Source organism: Streptopelia decaocto, assembly GCF_964273445.1.
Source record: "Streptopelia decaocto genome assembly, chromosome: 11".
NCBI classification, from domain to species: Eukaryota; Metazoa; Chordata; class Aves; order Columbiformes; family Columbidae; genus Streptopelia; species Streptopelia decaocto.
Genome location: NC_138666.1, coordinates 14,274,199 through 14,294,002, shown reverse-complemented (window position 1 = coordinate 14,294,002; position 19,804 = coordinate 14,274,199). Strand labels below are relative to the sequence as shown.

General features: G+C 39.0%; 1 protein-coding gene across 1 annotated transcript in view; it reads right to left on the bottom strand.

The window, feature by feature from the left end:
• Positions 1 to 8,605: 8,605 nt before the first annotated feature.
• Positions 8,606 to 19,804, bottom strand: part of ZNF536 (zinc finger protein 536) — a gene marked incomplete at its 3' end in the record, with an annotated part of 182,786 nt that continues 171,587 nt past the window's right edge. The window contains exon 4 of the mRNA XM_082062540.1: positions 8,606 to 8,841. Coding sequence (XP_081918666.1) covers positions 8,606 to 8,841 — 236 coding nt within the window. The remainder of the gene's footprint in view (positions 8,842 to 19,804) is intronic.

The following is a 19,804-nucleotide window of genomic DNA, read 5'->3' as shown; positions in this document are numbered from 1 at the left end:
ATCACTTCTTCAAATTGTGGTTCCACCTGCATACTTTGGAAGGAATTATTTGACCAAATAGGAAAATCAGTAGATAGAACAATATGTGCTGTATTCTGCATTGGTTTTGTCTGATAAATGGAAACTGTGTGTCGCCCTCTGTTCCCAACAAAAGCTGGCTGATGCCTATCTGGTCTGAGCTAGTGCTGGGGGATGACGGAATGGCCAGCATACAGGACTAAAGCATATGTCTGTGCATGACATTTACCCTCTTACCCCTTGTTTAATGCAATACTTTTTTGAAGTAAAAGTTTCTGAAGCAGCGGAAGAAAACCATATTTTCAGTTTGAGCTGAAAAAAAAGATTTAATGAGGTCGAATTTTCATCTCTGAGCCAAATACTGTCCCACATTAGCTCATTTTTCCATTCTCTCTGGAGTGAGAATTACTGCCCCCCAGCCTTAGTGCTTTTGATGTCAGTTGAAGATTAGCAATGGTTTTAACTGGAAGAAATGAGGGCTGGGTTTTCTATGGAGACACTGTTCTCCAATTTGGGTTAAGCGAGCAATATCACATTTCCTTACACTGGCTTTGTTCAGGCAATTGCTGTCACATCTCGGATACCAAGCGCTGTGCTACAGTGCTGGGGTTGGGACTGTCCGGTGATGGAGAGTAAATCACCATCTCTCAGCCCCTACCCAAGCAGCAGGAGTTCAGCAGTGTCACCTGGGCAAGGCACACCTTTGGGTGTCATCCCTTCCAAAAGGAACCCACAGCATGGGGCAGCTTCTCCAACTTCCTCTCCCACATCCATCAAACAGAAATATTGACAGGATCAGGCACTTTTTTGTGTTAGTTTAAGCATTTATGATTTAATTGCAAATGCATGAGGCTGCTCAGCTGACTCTTTCTTGGATGGAGATTTAGTGAACTCCCTGCAGTGAACTGAAAATGAACATGGCTGTGGGAAGGCATTTCCACTAAAGAAAATACCACTGAGCATGGACAGGACATTCTGCTGTGACTCCGCTCCTTCTGAACATCGGAATTGTTTTGCCATTAACACCCATGGAAGGAAGGGGAAGGAGCAGGCATTAAAGAATCAACATTTATAATACTAAAGACAAGGTGTTTCTCCCATAAATCAAAAATGTTTGGAGGCTTTAGCTCAGTGGAAGCATGAGGTGGATCAATGGCTTTGGAAAAAATGAACAAGCCTTCTAGTTTTTTAAAGCTAATTGAAAAGGAATCTTTTTCTTTGTGCACAGGCGAGCTGGGTTTGGTGATGCCTGTACCACCACTAAGGTTTGAGAGGAGACACACAAATGACAATTGGCACACAGATACAAACACACTGGGGAAAGCACGCATTGCCGTGGCAAAAGCAATGCGAATACTGATTGATCACGAGTAGTTTTAGAGATAGATACCTACATTTTTCACAGTAGTCTTCTTTATATAAAATCGCCAGTTGTCTTCCCCAGGAGCAGACCCTTGCCCAATGCTGTTCCCATTGCACTGGGTGCTGGCTGCCACCAGCAACACAGTAAGTACAAGCACAAGTTGGGAGCAGTAATTCTCTAGTGAAGACGGATGTACCACAGTCACAGGTACTGTGTGAGAGATTTTTAACAAAAGAGAGATTTTCTCTGTTGGGATTAATAGCTCCATTTTTCTTTATTACTCCTTGTGTTTCACTCATTCATGCATCAACTTCTTTCAAACAGAAAACAATTGAGAAAACATTCCCCCAAGAATAAAATCTAAAAAATAATAAGGAAGCACAGTGGCACAACCTAAAGAGAAATCACATATTCTATGTTGCAGTATCTCACAACAACTTAAGGATGTTTTCCCCAAAAATTATGTCTGTCAAAAAGAAGTTGTAGGGTTTGTTTCTCTCTTTTTTTTTTTTTTCTTTTCTCTAGTTTCATTAATAATAGGCCTGATTCACTATCAAATTATTTCAACTTTGTGCAGCAGGAATTTCGGGAATTACAGTGATTCATCACATCCTGTGGCTCAGATTTCCAACCTCTTGGTCCATATTTATGCTCTTTAGTAATGAGCTGATGCTCAGAAATGCTGAATACCCATTATTGGCTTCTCTACAGTGTTGAAAATTAAACACATCAGGATAGTAAATATGAAGTTAAGGGGTTAAATCAGGTTCCTATTAAAATAAAAACTACAACATGTATACGCTTATGTATATACACACAAAGTTATTATGTGTATAAACACATGTATCAATTTCAGTCCTTTAAAATTCAAAATATTTCAGTTGTCGTTAAGGATCTCACATTCAGCGGCTTTTTTTTTAAAGATCAAATTTACCTTCAGCCTCATCTATTGAGATGTAACTTAGCTGCTACTACTGTCTGCACAGGAGACAAAGCTTGAGGTATCTATGTCTATATGGGTACTTGATGTGTGCTAAATAGAAGAAAACCTTATTTCCAGACTTCTTCACAATTTGAGAATTTGTATATCAAGTAAGAATTAATGACTGTGAGCATAGAGAGTATTTTTTATTTATTTCTTTGCGATATCAGTAAGCGAAGGTTCTCAGATACATCTGCTGCACAACACAGTGCCATAGAAACCTGGTATTATTATAACTCATCAGAACTCTAAGAAAAACATAAATAATTAACCCCAGAGAAAGGGGTGTTTGCACCTATGAGAAAACCAAAAATATTTCTCAGTCTCTCAAATCCTGGGGGCAGATCCTCCCTGGGCTGATATGGGGGATGGCATTTGATTTACGCTGGCACTGGAGAGCCCTCAGCTCGCCTGTGCTGGGAAGTTTGCCTTCTCCGTGCTCAGCATCCTTCCCCATGGCTTGGTGGAGCACTAATATAAATTCTGGTCATAAACAAAGGAAAAAAAGAGACTGACACATAATTTGATGAACAATTTGTGTCTGTACACATTTTTTCCCTCTGTTTGGACCACCAAAATGCATGATTTCTTATCTTTAGACTTCAGTTTGCTTTTCCTGTCCTGTTGGTTGCTAGCAGCACTGTAAAACCTTTAAAAATATTAAGAAAACTGTATCTGCTACATCTCACTTTAAATATAGTGTTCAGTCTTTGTGATACTTCATACATTAAATGAACAGCTTGCCCACCAGGTAAACTACATTTTGTTGCTTACCGTGTCTGTCTTTGCACAACATGTAGTACATGGGCATAAATAACAGTGTGTTATATAAATAATTACATGTATGAAAGGCTGTAAAACACTGAAGATATATTTGCACTTTTACTTACAAGAACATTTTAAAAATGATCACTTTATTCGCTGCACGGTTTTTATGTTTAGAATGGGGTGCATGCAGAGAACAATTTCCAAAGTTGTGTTCTGTGTTTTTTTTCCTTTACTCCAGGTCACACTAGCGTTATAGTTAGCAAATTGATAAGGTTCCACTGTTAAGCTTTATTACTTGTGACATGAGCCTATGACACTTTATAAAAAGAAGTAATCCAGAACAATCTCTAGGTAATTAACACCTAGATAAACAAACATAAATTTCTATATTGCATTTATTTGGACTACCACTCAAATATGCGTGAACCATGCTTTTTTAATTAAAAGATAAATCTATGTGACACTTAGCCTCAAACTTAATTATTCAGCATAGTATAATAAAAAATAGAGCCCATTAAATGTGTCTTGCTCTGTATTTCTGTATTAACAGCAAAACAGTTCACTCTGGGATCATTTAAATTTTCTTCTTCTTCCTTTCCTGCAATTTCCCTGTTCACTGAGACCCTTTTGGTTAAAAAAAAAAAATAAAAAAGCCCCCAAATATTACTCTGAGCAACACCAACAGGTGAGGAGCTGCAGAACTTCTCACAGCCCCTATAACGCTCAGCTGGGTGACATTTTTAATATGACATTACGCCACAGCTTTACCTTCCCTCCTCCCCCTCCCCAGCCTTCCCCATGGAAACATGCTTCCACTGTGGTGGATCATGCCAAGCAGTGATATGGAGAAATGAAAAACACAATACTTAAGAATAATTTCACTGGGATCATGCTTACAATACACAAGGTGAGATTTTTATAATATACTGTTACAATACAGATGTTAAACAGAGCGGGGAAGTATTCAGTTCCCAAATTACAATAGACAGAGGGGTTATGGTCCTTATAAAAGTTTCAACAAGAAACATTTAGCTTAGAGCTGAGAGCAGCCTTCTGATGTGAGGTGGGAAGACTCTTGTCAAGACACGCACCACCTGCACCAGGACCACTGCCCATCAGCTGCCGGGGAACAGAAACCTCCACAAACAGACTTGGGTGAGAAAACCGCCTTTCTCTCAGCCTTGGTGGCTGATGCCAGGCTCCGTAGTACAAGGCCACTTTGTGGCTGTTTTCAGCATTTCCTAAAGGTTACACATACCATTTAATGCCTGGTTCCTAATAGACATTTGGGACCATAAAGGAGACTGTGTGTTGTAAGCATTTCCATGGAGGTGCAATGAGATGGTCATTGCTTCTTAATCGGGCCTTCACATTTTCATTTATTGACAACTGAAACTAGAAAGCAGGAAAATCTTTGGGAAATCCCCCTTCTCTTGCCCCAGAGAGTTGTTTTTGCCCAGCTCTAGGGCACAGATTACCTGGAAGGATGATGATCCTGTGTTGAGCAGAGTCGAGCTTTAAGCCTGGAGCTCGTCCATTCTCAAGCAACATTTTTATATGCTACAATTTAGTGCCAGAAAAGAATGGTCACCCCCAAGAGAGGGTGTGAAAGACTTAAACCTTTCAAAACATAAGAATTGTCCATTAACTTCTTGGATTTTGATTAAAATTTGATGTATTACAGATTTTATTCTCTGCAGATGAATAGCCCTTCTGGCATTTGACTATAGACCAGTGAATTTGGCACCAACTCCCCAATTCTCTCTGCCGCACTCCACCGATCCATGGTTAACACCAACTCCTTGCTGCAACCTTCAAGCAATGAATAACTGGATTTCCATGATGCTACACTTTAATGCTTAACTGTTCTAGACAATTTTTGTACTTTTTGGTACCGGAGAATTCAAGCTACAGCATAACATTATTATTATGTGGGTTCGATTGGCTTCGTCCAATGTTAAAATTTCCCTTCTCCAAATGTGTTTTCCTTCTCAACTGTTTTTGTGCAAGGCCATGTTCCTCTCTTCTCCCCATACTCGCTGTAGTTTCTCAGATTTGGTGCATCTTTTTATTGATGTTAATCATCTTAACTTTTTTTTTTAAGCAGTGAGAAATATTTTAACTTAGTTGCTTTCAAATGTGCAAATAACACCTTAAACAGGAAGAATAAAGATTAATCCAGGAGAATGGGAGCTCTCTCGCACTTGCACATTCTTTGAAGTTTGGACAGCTTTCTTAACATGCACCATAAAAATAAACCTCACGATTTTCTAAAGCCAAATATATGATCTATACAAACAATTTTTTTTAATGTGAAAACATGACTTTATACATCATAGTGTATGATACACACTTCAAACACTTTCAAATCGAAGCTTGATAGACCCCAAGACTTTTTCTATAGTACATAAGTAGTAGTATATAAAACAATTATTACTACATGCTAAAACAGATTTCCACAGTTTTTTAATTAAGCACAATATATATAATATATATATGTATATACTGTATATAGATTTGTTAAGCTTAATAAGTGGACTGAGCACACACACCCAGCATAATACACTCCAGTAACTGCCTAACAACTGTGAATTTACTGACTTTTTTTTTTTAATCTGACAAAGCTGCAGAAAATAAAGTTTTAACGGTTCCTAATAAACATAAGCAAGTAGGAAAACTTTTTTTCAGAGGTAGAGGTTTTATTGCGTAAAACACTGGATAAAACTGTACTGCTTCAAAGACATTTTTATTCTAACAGCAGAAAGAAAACAGTCATTGCTGAAAAAACAACTTTTAATACTTCTATACCAGAATAAATTTCTGTCAACTGATGTATTATAATAATAAATAATGACCAAGAATAAACTTTAAATACAAAGTTTTCTAATTGTTACAAGCATAGCAACAAAATCCTCTACTCTATTGATCTCAGATTTCCTCCAAGATAGAAATTTTTCTTTGTGTAGGAATGTAGACAGTATTATGACCAGTATCACAGACTACAGAAGTTACAGAGAAAAACTTGACATGTTTAGATATGAGAAGCATGATGATATTCAGAACCTGACAATGCATCACTGCTGCTGTCACTTGTTTGTATTACAAGTTACAAATGTTCTGGAAAAAAGGGCGATGTCAGAGGGGAGGAGAGGGACAGTAGCACCCGACCAAATGGAATCAACACACACATCACAAGGAGCGGGAGATGTTTCCAGTGTCACAAACAGAATTATTGCCTGTCGTATCTGAAAATGCTCAGAAGACACAAAAGAATACTGAAAGAGCTCAAAAAGTGCAAGAAATGGAATGTGGGGGGTGGTTTCGGGGGGTTTTTTCCTCCTTTTTTTTTTCTTTTTTTTTTTTTTTGCTAAGATACTGAAGGCGGCGCAAACACACGAAAGCAAGCGACTGACACAGTCACCAAACACAGTAGTGCAGTTAAAATCCTAAAGCTTACTACAGTCAGAAAGTTTCAATAACATTTCAATCCTTTATCTAGGATCATAGAAACAGTTGCATTAAGTTTATCAACTCGGTTTAAGTAAGGCAGTGAGAACTATACTAGAAAAACAAGAAAAGCAGCTTGCTCTGTGCCAGATGGGTCCAAGTTACACAGTGACCTCATTTAAACTGAAACTTCAGTTGGATGACATCCTTTCCGACAGCATATGCAAACCGTATTCCTTATTAGCCTGAGATTTTTTTTTTTCCAGTCTCAGGGTAGCGCTAAGAATTTTATTTTATTTACATTGATTGCAGTTTAGTATTTTTTGTAAACTGCTTTAGGCAGAGCTGAAGTTTTAAGGCCCTGGGGTTTTAATCTGTGCTCCCAGCCTGCAAAGAAATATTGACTTTTTTTGTTTTAAGTCTGGATGATTTTGTTTTAGAAGAAGTTAATACTTCTCAACCATCACAATAAACAGCACCAATTTTGCTTCTATCAAAGGAAGTACATTAGAAGGCTAAAATTTTATGCCATTCAGAGAATTTCAGAATAAACCTTTAGTTATTTTTCTTACTTTTTAAAGTATGTGGTTCATTATAGTCTCTCGAAAGCTTCCTATGTGACAAAGACCTTCCTAAATTTGGAGTAACCAATCAGTAAAAAAGGTAAAATCTGCAAAAATATAGAACATATTTGTTTTACAAAACCAAAGAAATATCAGCTAAAACACTTTTCTTCATTAGAGACAAAGAGCAGAAATTTTGGATTCATATTTTACATCAAGCTACTTTATAAGAGCTTGCTCCAGATGAACCTTCTGCACTATGTCTGTAACACTTACAAAAACTAACACAGGAAAATTAACCATGACTGGGGAATCCTTCGTTAAGTGAAAAAAAAAGAAGTAAAGGAAGTTCGAAAGAAAACAACAAGAAGAGAAAAGAACAGAAGAAGAAAAAAAATCACCAATATTCTATATAATAAAATTCTGTTTCTCACTAGCACCTTCTATAGACAAGGATGACTAGTTTCACTAAACAGTATTTCTACATATTGTACTTCTACTTTTATAGCAACTTCTTCATCAACAAGGAATAAAAAAGGAATAAAAACATTTCCCTCAACACTGCAAGATGATTACAAAAAATGGAATTACATTTCAAATCTGCAGTCACATGTCGAGCTGCAGATTTTTTCTAACCGTTGATTCATTTGGCTGTATATTAAAAAAAAAAAAAAAAGAAAAGAAAATGTAAAAATGTAATACCACCATACTTTTCAATATAGGTCAGTACTGACCCCAGCTTATGGGCCGTCTAAGGTTTCTCCCATACTGCAGTTGCAACACCACTTGAATTGATTTTCTCTGCAATGACAGCTCCAGTCAGACTGGCACCATGGCAGTCTACCAACACATCTCATTACTATGCTAGGCAAATGACAGCAGCTGGTGTCATATTATAAAGGTGTTTTCAACAATGAAAACACAGCCCCTCAATCTTCAAGGCAACACTAAATCGTTTAGACGGTATCATTTTTCTGTTAAGAGCATTATTTTTGGACAAAGACCACTTTAAAGTTTGAAATTGCCCTGCTTTTCAAATAACTAACGACCTCCTAACATTTTTAAATCACTTTATTATCCCACCTACATTGTTTGGAAGTACTTGTTGCCAGGTAACAGTTTAGCAGCCATTTTCAAAGGCTGGAAATTTATTTTGCGTGTGTAATATATGTATTTAAACTCGCACACACAAACATATGGAATGTGTGTATTTTGTGTGTGTGTGTGTAGATACATATTCAATGTGTGTATGACTATCTCCGTGTGTGTATAAATATATATATGCACGTGTATGTGTACGTGTATATATACATATATTTGAACGTTTTCAGCATCCTGTACACTTCTGGGAATTCGCACACTGTTCTTTCCCTTGGAAGGCAGTTTGCTGACCCTCACCCCAATGCAAATCTAAACCCGGTGTAAAAGGCTACTGCAGTATGGAGCCGAATCCACCGAGCCGCGTCACTCCTGGGCCTTGCCGCCCTCCTCCGCCAGCTCTGCCGAGCTCCCCGCTTTGACAGCTGCAGGTTCCTCCAAATTCCCAGAAGCTTCGGAGTCAACTCTGGAGCGCTTGAACCTGCGGTCGGGATACTGGCTGTTGTCAAAAGGCATGCGATGGACACAGAGAACGTGGGTCTTCAGATTTCCCTTTTGAGAGGCACTGTACGGGCAGTATCTGCACTGGAAAGGCCTGTGACCTGCGTGACAGATGAGAGTCTGGTTAGTTTTTTATTTTATGTATACGGCGCCTGCAAACCCGACCGTTGTGCAGCCTGACAAAAGTGTATACACTGGACCCCCCAGCAGAAATCTCTCCTGTTGGGTGGAGGACATCACCGCCTGTCTTCTGCAAGAATAAGAAATCCATGCTATTTGCATGATACCTAGTTAAAAAACCTGCATTTTAAAAATTCCCTGCTTCCAATTTTCTGGAGAAATGCAGCTATTTCATCTGCCTCCTCAGATGCAGCTGTAAATCCATTAGTCTACAATCCAAACTAAACTCTTGTAAATACAGTGCAACTGCATACGAGACTGCCTTCTTTTACATTTGTTAATTATCTTTTTTATTGAAGTGCAATTCAAGGATGACAATGTGCAGACCCTTAGTCTAATAAACACACTTTGTCTCTGGGTGGGTTTCGCAGTAAAGAATTGTATGTTTTATTTTAATCACACAGATTACTTTTTAATGGAAAGAAATAACGAATTGAGATAACCAAGGCCTCAAACCTGCAAACATTTACTCCAGTGAGATTACTCCCGTGAGTAAAGATACGCAAGACCATAAGTGTTTGCTGGACCAGGGCCTGAGGTTATCACCAGCTTTAAAATAAAATGTCCAAGATAGATTAGAAAAGGAATGTTAATGCACAAAATCTGATAGATGCACTTCTTGTGGGTGAAACAGCAAGCGACTGCAAAACGAAGGCATGAATGAAAGATATCACTTCTCATTAAGGCTATCAATATACTCTCCCATATTTTTCAGATTATTGTGACTTTGAATCTCCATGCTGTATCTGGTTTTGGAGGTTATGTTTCAGCAATCACATTTCAACCTATGCTGGGAAGTTGTTGATGTGTTTTACTGGAACTTTATGAGCTTTGTCTCTGAAATTAACTTAAACCAGGACCATCTGAGGTCAAATGCGCTTAGCGTGCTTTAATTTGCTCAAATAAATGAATAAATAAATGTGCCAGACCATCTACATAAAGCCAGGATAAGTGAAAAACAATACCCTATCTCCACATTTGAAAAGCACATTTTCCTTTGTTGTTGTGGTACTGCCTAGGAGGCATAAAACAGACACTGGTGTAGGAGAGGAGGAGAACTATTCTTCCTGCTATGTGCGAAGGGTCTGGGACCATCTAACCTCTGTTTTAAGTGGGAATTTAGCAGATAAGCAAATAGACACTTGTCGTGCACTGGCCCAATACCTGTACTGGAGTGGGGATGCTGCCATAGTCCCCCCAGCAGAGATGGGACCCTGGAGAAATGTCAGTTTAACCTTGTGCTGTTGCTGGCACACCAGCATGAGCATCTCTAGCAGAGTAAATTCACCCAAGCCACCATCAGTGCTCTGGGTTGTTCAAGTTACTTGCCATTTTTACTGTAACATAAAAACTACCACTTGAAGGCGGAGTCCTCCAAAACATAGCACTTGCTACAACAGAGGAAAGAAGTGTTAAATACAGCTACCTAAGCCCCATGCCCAGGACTACAGGCATGTTTCCTTTCTCAAGGATGGAAAGCTCCTCTCCACCCTTTGCTTTTACAAGTTGAAGACTGCCAGAAGTGTGACCACCCCAACAAGACCTCCAATATTCATGTTTATGCATAAATCTTGGGTTAGACTGTGGATTGATCTTCTAGTTCTCTCCTGAGATAAAGACAGACATTTTCCTCAACAACTTCCTAAGGAAAAAGAAATAAAATCTGTAAGCTGCTAATCATTACAAAGTCAAATTTCAGTAGAAAGTGTAATAGCAATAGCAATGGAAGAAACCTACATAGATGATGTTACAGAAATTGGATTGGGCTTTTATAGAAAAATTTCAGCTGAAAGATATAAGGAAATAGTCAATGAAGAGATAGAAGGTGTCCCTAGTGCCTCTTAGAATCAGTCCTAAAATCAATACAGAAGCACAAATATGCTTGAAAAATTTTGACTATAATAGTTTTGAAAACTGGAAGCACTCTTAGAACTATCTGGCTATGAAAAAGGTCCAGAGAAAGTCCGATTTTCATTGTTTCAGAAAACACAGGAATATCTGAAAACTCAAGAAAACAAAAACCACTAAGAAAACCACTACATCTCATCTGTTTTTTGTCAGAGATGGATAGTTACCAGATTTCACAGCTCAGTTATGGACTCTTTCCTTCTCCTTTTTCTCCATCCTGGACAATGACTCTGACTGGGCAGAGATAAGAGGTCTACTGCATACTCTGCTTAGGGAGGTGCCAAAATGCCTTGGGAAAGTGGGACAAATGTTGGGTAAAGGGGAAGGAGACTTGCTCAATGAAGACCTGAAGTGACTTTTCTCTTTCTCCAAAAGATAAAGGCCTACCACTTTTACATCCACTTAGATGTGAGACTATCTACACCAGAAGCACCAGCTCCCTTCTAGTATTTGCAGTGTTTCATGTGACCATCTGAAGACTGGTTCCCTTGCTAAGAACAGAAGATGCCCTGCTAAGTTGTGACAAATGGTGCAGCTTTATTTACTCTGTTTTTATTGATGCCAAGGAAAAAGCAAAAAAGATATCCTGTCCATTTGGTCCTCCTTGTGTGCTGCAGTGACCAGCGACTGAACGTACCATAGATGATATAATGTCTCTGATAACTGCTCAGGGAGCACGGACAGAGTGATGGCATTTCAGGAGTGAGCAGAAACAACATGCCCATCAGCCACCCTCCAGACCCCTCAAACGTCGTGTAGCACAGAAATACACTACACAGTTTTAGCTAGAATTGGTACCACTAGCCAACAGTGTGAGATTTCACCAAACAGCTCTTTGCCCACATGTGGCTATCATTGAATAGTCATCCTAATTCTTTCCTGCAAAGAACAAATTCTAAACAAGGAATCCACAAAGCACAAGTGGAGCTAAGCACCTCAGATGCACCAGACTAAAAGCAAACTCTTTCTGGCCACTGCTGAACCAAGTTCAAAACTGCGCAATTCCATACAGAGAATGTCATTTATTAATTCAATGCACTTTAATAAATCAGACAATATAAAGTGCATCTACAAGGATTCAGTTCTGCATTGCCTCCCCCACGACTGACTTTTTCAGGCCATCAAAATTTCACATCACTGCCTTGTGAAAAGTAAGTACACAATAAGTTAATTTGTATTGTCACTATGCAGTACAACTGTGGTAAAGAGCACATTCATTTTTAATCCAGTATGAATAATATATAAATATGTATACAGACTGAGGGTCATAGGAAAGCAAGCGGTACATTGTTTACAGCAGAAGTAGTACAAAAACTAGAGATTATTCTCACTTGCAAGATAGCAATATCTGCAATTCTGTTGTAACTAAGGGGTGAAGGAAAATGCCCGTTTCTCTAAGGTATCCCATCCATTAATTTTAGCTCAAAAACTTGTGGGCAGCAGGCTCTTAAAATAACCCTTCCCAGATAAGTTGGCAATAAATTTATAACGTTTTATCTAGCAGCGGTTGGTAGGTTCTTTCTTAGCAAGCTATAGTTCATATATATTTTACCCACTATATACCTTCCAATAAAATTATATGAAAGCCCTTCCAAGAAAAAAAAAATCTTCCTGATAGTTCATGAGCTAACATGTAATGCATTGTATTTGTAGTAAGGTGAATTAGAGCAAAGGTGGGCCAACAACGGGTGGTTACCCCAGCACCTGCTGAGGTCTGTCCTCTGGAAGTGACCAAACCTTCCAGGATCAGACCCAGCAACAGCAGCAGTGCTGAGATGACCCAAGGCTCATCATCTCTAGTTCTGACTGTACCCTGGAGAGAACAAGGAGTGTGGGTGGGAGTACCTTCTGGTCAGGGTGGAGAACTTGTTTGTGGGACCCATATTTAGAAAAATCCCTTGATGTTTGAAACTAGTCCACATTTTTAAAAATACATACCACTTCATTAATTTAGGCTTTGAGAAAAAAAAAGTTTGTTTTCTTTTCTTTCAAGTTTGTGATCTGATATGTTGCTTTGTGACACACCACGTCAGCCTGCATCAGTCACATCGTGTTAGGTTTCATAACATGGCATGACTGATGCAGCCCAACACGGTGCATCAGCTGAACAGAGTCAGAAAATGCAGGTTTTGAGAAAGACATGGATCTCAAAGTCTGCGTCTTAGGATTGTTTAAAGGAAAGCATATTTAAAGCAAGGGCCTTGGATTTAAACAAAGCCATTACCCATGAGTTGTTAAGGAGTAAAATACTTGCAAAACCTATTTTGCTTTGTCTTATCTTTAAAACTCAAAATGTATTATTGGAACACATAAAAAGTCAATGTCAACAAAGTGTCATTGAGTTACTTATTGTAATCCAAACACTGCTAATAGTTACTAATTTATTAACTCTGATATGGATCCATTATTTAAGATTAGCACAAAGAAATACACAAACAAGAGAGGGAGAGTGATGAATACTAAAGCCTTTTTCGTTAAAAAAAATCATTTACACGGTCAAGCTGCATTAATTCTTCACTTCTAAAAATATTTGATCAGCATCCAAATTCTATAAAAATTTCCACAAAGAAACATCTGATTTTTGTGGTATTACAGGCACATATGTAGGGGTTTGCACTAAAACGTAAAAATGGGCATTGGACTAGTCACATGAATAAGATCAGGAATTTATTCCAGATTGTTAAAAGTGTACTAATCACAGCAAAATCATGGCTTTCTCCCAAAGCAGCAAGAAAGCGGTAATTTGAAAGAAAAATGCCAATAATACATTACACACAAGCCGTCTGTTGTCCCCACAACACCGCTTTTTATTATATTGCATATGTGTACATATATACACACAGATACACATATACAGACACACAATTTAATGCATAAATTTAGAGAAAAGGCAGAAGAGCAATAAAATGATGAACAGAAAACAAATGCTGTGCAATGTACTATAAATTATAATTAAGTCCTGAATAAAATGTGGTCCTTAGATATGACATTTGTTCCCTTAAAATGCAAAAATGGCCATGATTATCCGACAGAATGTTTTTCCTTAGATGGCCAATGGCTATAGCACTTACTGCAATGCAATATGGCAAACTCACTTCAGATTTCTTTGCCTTGTTTAAGAATATCCTTCCGGTAAAAATCGAAAATAACAGCAATTACCTCTTTAAAAGAAATAAATTACTCCCTCACTAAGAACTATTTGAAAAGCCTCAAAGGTTTGAATTTCTTGGAGGCAAATCTCTTTAGTTGAGATGTTGGACACGGAAGATCTGGACTTGACCTCTGGGCTGCTTTAGCAAACCCAAATGGCCAGGAACACCTCCAGCCAAGACCAGGCACTCTTGAGCAGCTGCCGTGGCTCAGGATGGATGGACACCGCCTCCTGCACTGAGATGCTCAGTCCCACAACGTTGCTGGTGGAATGGTCCATGTAATCACACATCTGCTGCCGTGCCAAGTCAGCAAGCCATGTTCAGACCTTCAGTGAGCCTGGACCACCTCAAGAAGAGCTGCTTTAAATCTCTTTTCCTACACAAGCTTGTATTTGAGGTATAATCATCTTTAAACAGATGAAATGTGTGTTGCCTCAGAAGTAACGGCAGGTAATGATGGCCATGTGCTTTCCATGTAGGAAAAAATATGTTTCGAGCATCTCCAGTTCTCAGCAGTGACTATTGGGCTGAACACTTGGCTTTCTCAGACCACAACCTCAGGGTCCCGGGCATCTTGGTGAATGCTGCTATTTTAAAGTGATGCTATTAGAGCATAATAACAAGCATTTGCAAAGGGAGAACTATTTTCATTTAAATTTTGGCTAGTGCAATTTCCTTTTTTTAACATATAAATTTTCATAAATATATTTACTATCCACAGCAAACATCCCAAGTACTGCATGCATTACCCAGGAGAGCAGAATGGTTCTAAAACAGCCATTCTGATCTGGAGCATAACAGTATGGATGGGAAAATGCTGAATAAATATATTTGTCCAATAGACAATAATGGCTCTGATCAAGCCATTCCACTTTATTGGTCTCAAAATATGCATTTTATGAAACTCCCAAAATACCAGACAGATTAAAGTACAAACAATCAGGTTCATATATGTAATAAAAGTTTTTATAAAATAATTGAAAAGTATATGTTTACACACAGGTCCAGGACCAACCAAGATGGTCGTCTGGGAAAATAACAACATTCTGTGAAGTTTATATCTTTATTTGATTACAAAAAAAAATAAAAACAAAACAAAAAAACCCTCTATTTCATGTTGACCAGAAAAAACAACATAAAACCAAAAAGCCACGCCTGAGGTTTTTTTTCATGACTTACTGTAGAAGTATATACACAAAAGCATAATTATATGCATTTTAGGAAGGCCTGGGAACATTTTCATCTTTTCATCTCCCAAAGCTAAGGCTTGGGGTTGTGTGGTTCGCATGGGGCACCTAAAGCTGTAGCAGCCCCTGACCACCCCCCATTCAACCAGATTCCTTCATTTCCAGACTCAATCCTGCAAACAGTCCTAAGAGCAAACAAAGGAATTGTTCGCGATAAGAGGCACCAAAGTAGAGACCTAAATCGACCCTCGTTAACACAGATCAGACACTTCCAGGAGCAGCTCAGGTCTGAAAGTGTGAGCTGCCATCTCAAGAAGCTGTTCTCCTGCTATGGGTTATAGGAAGGATAACTTTGGGTTTAAGACCTGTCCCAAAGGCACCGTGTAGCACCACAGCCCCAGTGTTTGGCTGAGACATACACGTGATCTACAGGCACCTGCAGTAGCAGGGTGGCAAATGACGGAACCATCGTTGGCTGCAGAAGAGCTGAAAAAAGAAAATACCTCATCTGTAACTAATTTGTTTCAAGGATTTTAACTTAAAAAAAAATATATCTCCATTCATCGGATCAAATTAAATGCTCAGATACCTACATGGCTTTCCTGAAATGCAATCAAAGACGGGGTCTGTTCTTGATTTAGTATATTATACAGTGTTTGGTGTTTCTGAGTATGTATTTCAACTTGCTGATGAGCATACTAAAGGGTTTAATGATGGCAGGGAAAAGCAGAAGTTGATGCTACGCTTTGTCTTTAACACATATTATTAAAATATTAAGCTAATTTCACACATTCCTCCTAAAATAAAAACTGCACTTGAACTAACAATTCAATTCCTGTCTCAAAAGGTTACAAGCACTAATTATCACACACTAAAATTTCCTTTAAAAGCAAAAGAATTAAAAAAAAAAAAACTACCAATAAATGAACCCAAAGGAAGCCAAAGGTAAATCAGTGTGACACAGGGCCAGCAACTACCTGGACACTCATGTTAAACAGAAATAAGTAGAAAATTCTGCCACTTTCCTTCATACATAAGCATTTAGTTTATTAAACGAATCAGTCACAAAATTATGGAAAATATCAGTAATTTAACACTTGTTTCCTTTGTTATATAGAGCATGGAAATTATAATTATTTGGAAGCAGACCAAGGAACTTGCTGGCCCTCTATAGTACACTAAATATAAGCAAGTTACTAAATGGCCAGTGAAGTTGCTGGCAGTATAATGGAGACTTGCAATTCCTGGGAAAACAAACACTTCACATTTCTTGAAGATCTAATGAAGTAACAGGATTACTCAGCTCTGGACAGTTAGCACAGGGTTTGTTTCTTTTTCAGAAGAGCAAGCTTTTCACACAGGAACTTTTGATTTAGGATAGAAACGGATCTTTTCTTGGAAAACAAAGGCAAAGCATCAGCAGAATAAATGAACAAGTCCTTCTAAACAAACATTAAACATTAGGTGAACCTTATAAAACAAACATTCACCTGAAAACCAGGTGAAGACTTTGCTTTCCAAGGAGCCGTGTATCTCAGACCGCTGCCGGCGGGAGCGTCCGCCCATTGCGGTGCAGCACCCGCGCACGCCGGCTCACCAGTTCGGGTTTGACATGACAACATGAGTTACGAGCCCAGTGCCTCAGTGGGCTCCAAACAAGGTTAGTGGGAATGCTGTCATTGATTGAGCTTGAAATGCCAGACTATCATTGTCCCATGCTTTGGGAAATTTAATTACATTTAATTTTTCATATTTATTTACTTTGGTTTATACACATAAGTAGAGGACAGAGTTCTTATCAAGGGCAGTGGGTACCTGTTCTAAAAAGCAGGCCACCTCTCACCAAATTTATAATGGCAACAATTATGATAATTTATAAATTCCTCAGTCAGAACCCTCTTCCTAATCCTAAACTCAAAACAGCTTGGCCAAAAATAAAAGCATTCCTTCTCCAGCCATGCCCCACTCTGGTACCATTTCCCGTTCCCCTAAAGCCCAGAGGCACGGCTGGTGCATCCCCACGTCTCTGCAGCCTGAGCCCCTCTGCATGAGAAGAGTGGTACCCGAACCCAGAGGGTCGGTGGGTTCCAGCCCTCCCACAGCCTCCTTGTTCACTTACGCTTTGGCGATCCACGTAGGGTGCAGCGAAGGAAACAGATTTCAGAGGCAAGTGGCAGGCTTTTCTCTAATATTAAAGCAACCCTGAGCCCTTCTGGTTGTCAAAATCACATGTTCAGAGTCCCACCTTTGCCTTTACTTACATATTTTGATTAATTGTTGTGTCTGTTCATTCCTTTACTTGTTTTAATCACGTCAATAACATTACATTCGCATTCTAAGCCCCTTGAGCAAAATACCTCCGTTTTCCTACTAGGTCATTCACAAGTTTTCTGTCTAATGTTCTGTCATTTTTTTTTAATTGTCTCAGTAAATATTTATTATTTCAGGAGCATTTAGGACTTCTGGAATGAAACATTACTTGAATGTAATGTACCTAAGATTTCCCAGAATAAACACTATACTGGCGGCACTGGGATTTAGTGAAGAGATCATGCAGTTCTGAGGTGCTAATAGGAAAAGCCTTGTCAGTGATGATATTTCACTACCAAATATCCTTTATTCTGCCTAGCAATTCATAAATACAATAGCATTTTCTCTTTCACTCTGGGCAACTGTCTTGAGCTTATTTATTTTATTTGGTGGAATGGAATTTTTAAAATCCCATACTCAGCTTTCTAAATTTTTCCTGCCCGCATTTCAACGTGTCTCATCCTCAGCTGCTGTGGATCAGGACAGTGACACAGCCTGCGCCATGCGAAGACCTGCCCTGTGTACGCAGCCAGGTCAGGGCCGGGAGTGGTCCCCAAAGCACGTAGATGTGAAAGGGTGGAACTATCCACATGCTACAATGTTTGCTGAAGGGGGACCCTAAGCTAGAATAATTGTTTTCTGCACGTATTATGTCACTCAGGCTAAGCATGTTCTCCTTTAATTTTAGTTGTTGCTTTGTTACGTAACTTGGATAATTTAGATGGTATTTTGTCACATTACAACTTGTCATGTACTTCATGATTCTCTCTCTAGAGCAGCATGTTAGTAAAGAGACTGAGGAAAACCAAAACAGTTTAAGTAAATAAATATCCAGCTCACTAATGGCTAATATTTCAAATTATCCTCGAGCCTACTAATCATTCCACTAAAACATTACTATTATCTGTTTATGGGATTTTGTGAGCGTAGTTCACAGAAGAACTCATTATCAGCAGTGCTGCAGCATTATGTGCCATCACTGCACTGAATTACCACGAGAGCAGCCTGAGAGGGGACCCACAGCAGCCCACCTCTCACCAGGTGCATCTCCTGTGTAGGTGTACATGGAGCTAAGGCCTCTGTGAAAAAAAACCAAAAGCAAACAAACAAACAATCAAAAAAATCCAAACCACGTATTTTTATCATATCCCATTCAAGAAATCAGGAGCTCAAACGCTAAAAATTAAAAGGCTGCAGAGAATAAATTGAGCATTAACTTTGCAGGACCTGTCCCTCTGGAAAGTGCTGTTAATGTTGTCGCAGAAGAAGTGTCTTTTTTATTAAGTCACAAAGGAAATGTTTTCTCCCCTTCTCCTTTTCTTTTCTATAAAAGGCTCTCTAAAATGAAAGGTGTCAGACTTTGCTTTTTCTTCTTGGCATGATCCAGAATGTATGGCTGAGGAATGACAGATGTCTGCAACCAGCTGCAATGAAGCATGCTAAAGTTTCAGTCTAATCCACTTATTTCACTGCAGTCACGTAAACCAAAACAAATGGGCAGTGCCTTACATTATAAAAACACAGCAGCATTACTTTGTTGCATAATGTAGCTGATACGCCATCTTTTTATCATTTTTCCTACTGCAGAAAGAATTCACCTCTTTATTAAAAACAGCCCCTGAAAGTTCTCCCGTTCTGCTCGCCTCTATTTTTTTCTTTTAGTGTCACAGCAGTCTTGCTATCCCCCATGCATTACTCAATATGCTGCTATTATAAAAACACCGTAATATTTTTCTAGGGAAGACTGCTTTTGTTTTTAAAACCGCGATCTGATTCAAATTCCATAGGGCCTTATTCTGCCCTTGCATCCTTGTGACAAGCCCATGGTTTGAACAGATCTGTGCTGCTCTGAACAAGGCCAGGATTGGACCCACCAGCAAATCGGTACGCATTTCGGCTGTACCATGAGTGCACCAAGCACTTACCCTTAACAGGTAAAAAACCCCACATTTCTGCTTTTTACTGATTTAACTGGAAATGTCAGCAGACACACAAATAATAACCTTAATCTACTCGACTAACCTCATTCAAAAAACCCCTGTTTTAACGACGAGGAACAGCCTTTGCCGGTATGTTTACTGAAGCTCCCCAAAGCCCCCCCTTTATTTCATTGTGCCAGAGGGAGTATAACCTAAGTGAACATGGCATCGCTTCCTGGGAAGGGAGACCCTGCCTCACTCTAACATGTACCGCAGCAACCTTTTGAACCCTCCCTCCTTTAATCCTTGTAAGGAAAGGGAAAGGATGAGGAGTCATGTGGCTCCCTCCCCGCCAGCAGTTTCAACAGCTGGGAAGCACTCTTTCAGCACAATTCATAAAAAAAGATG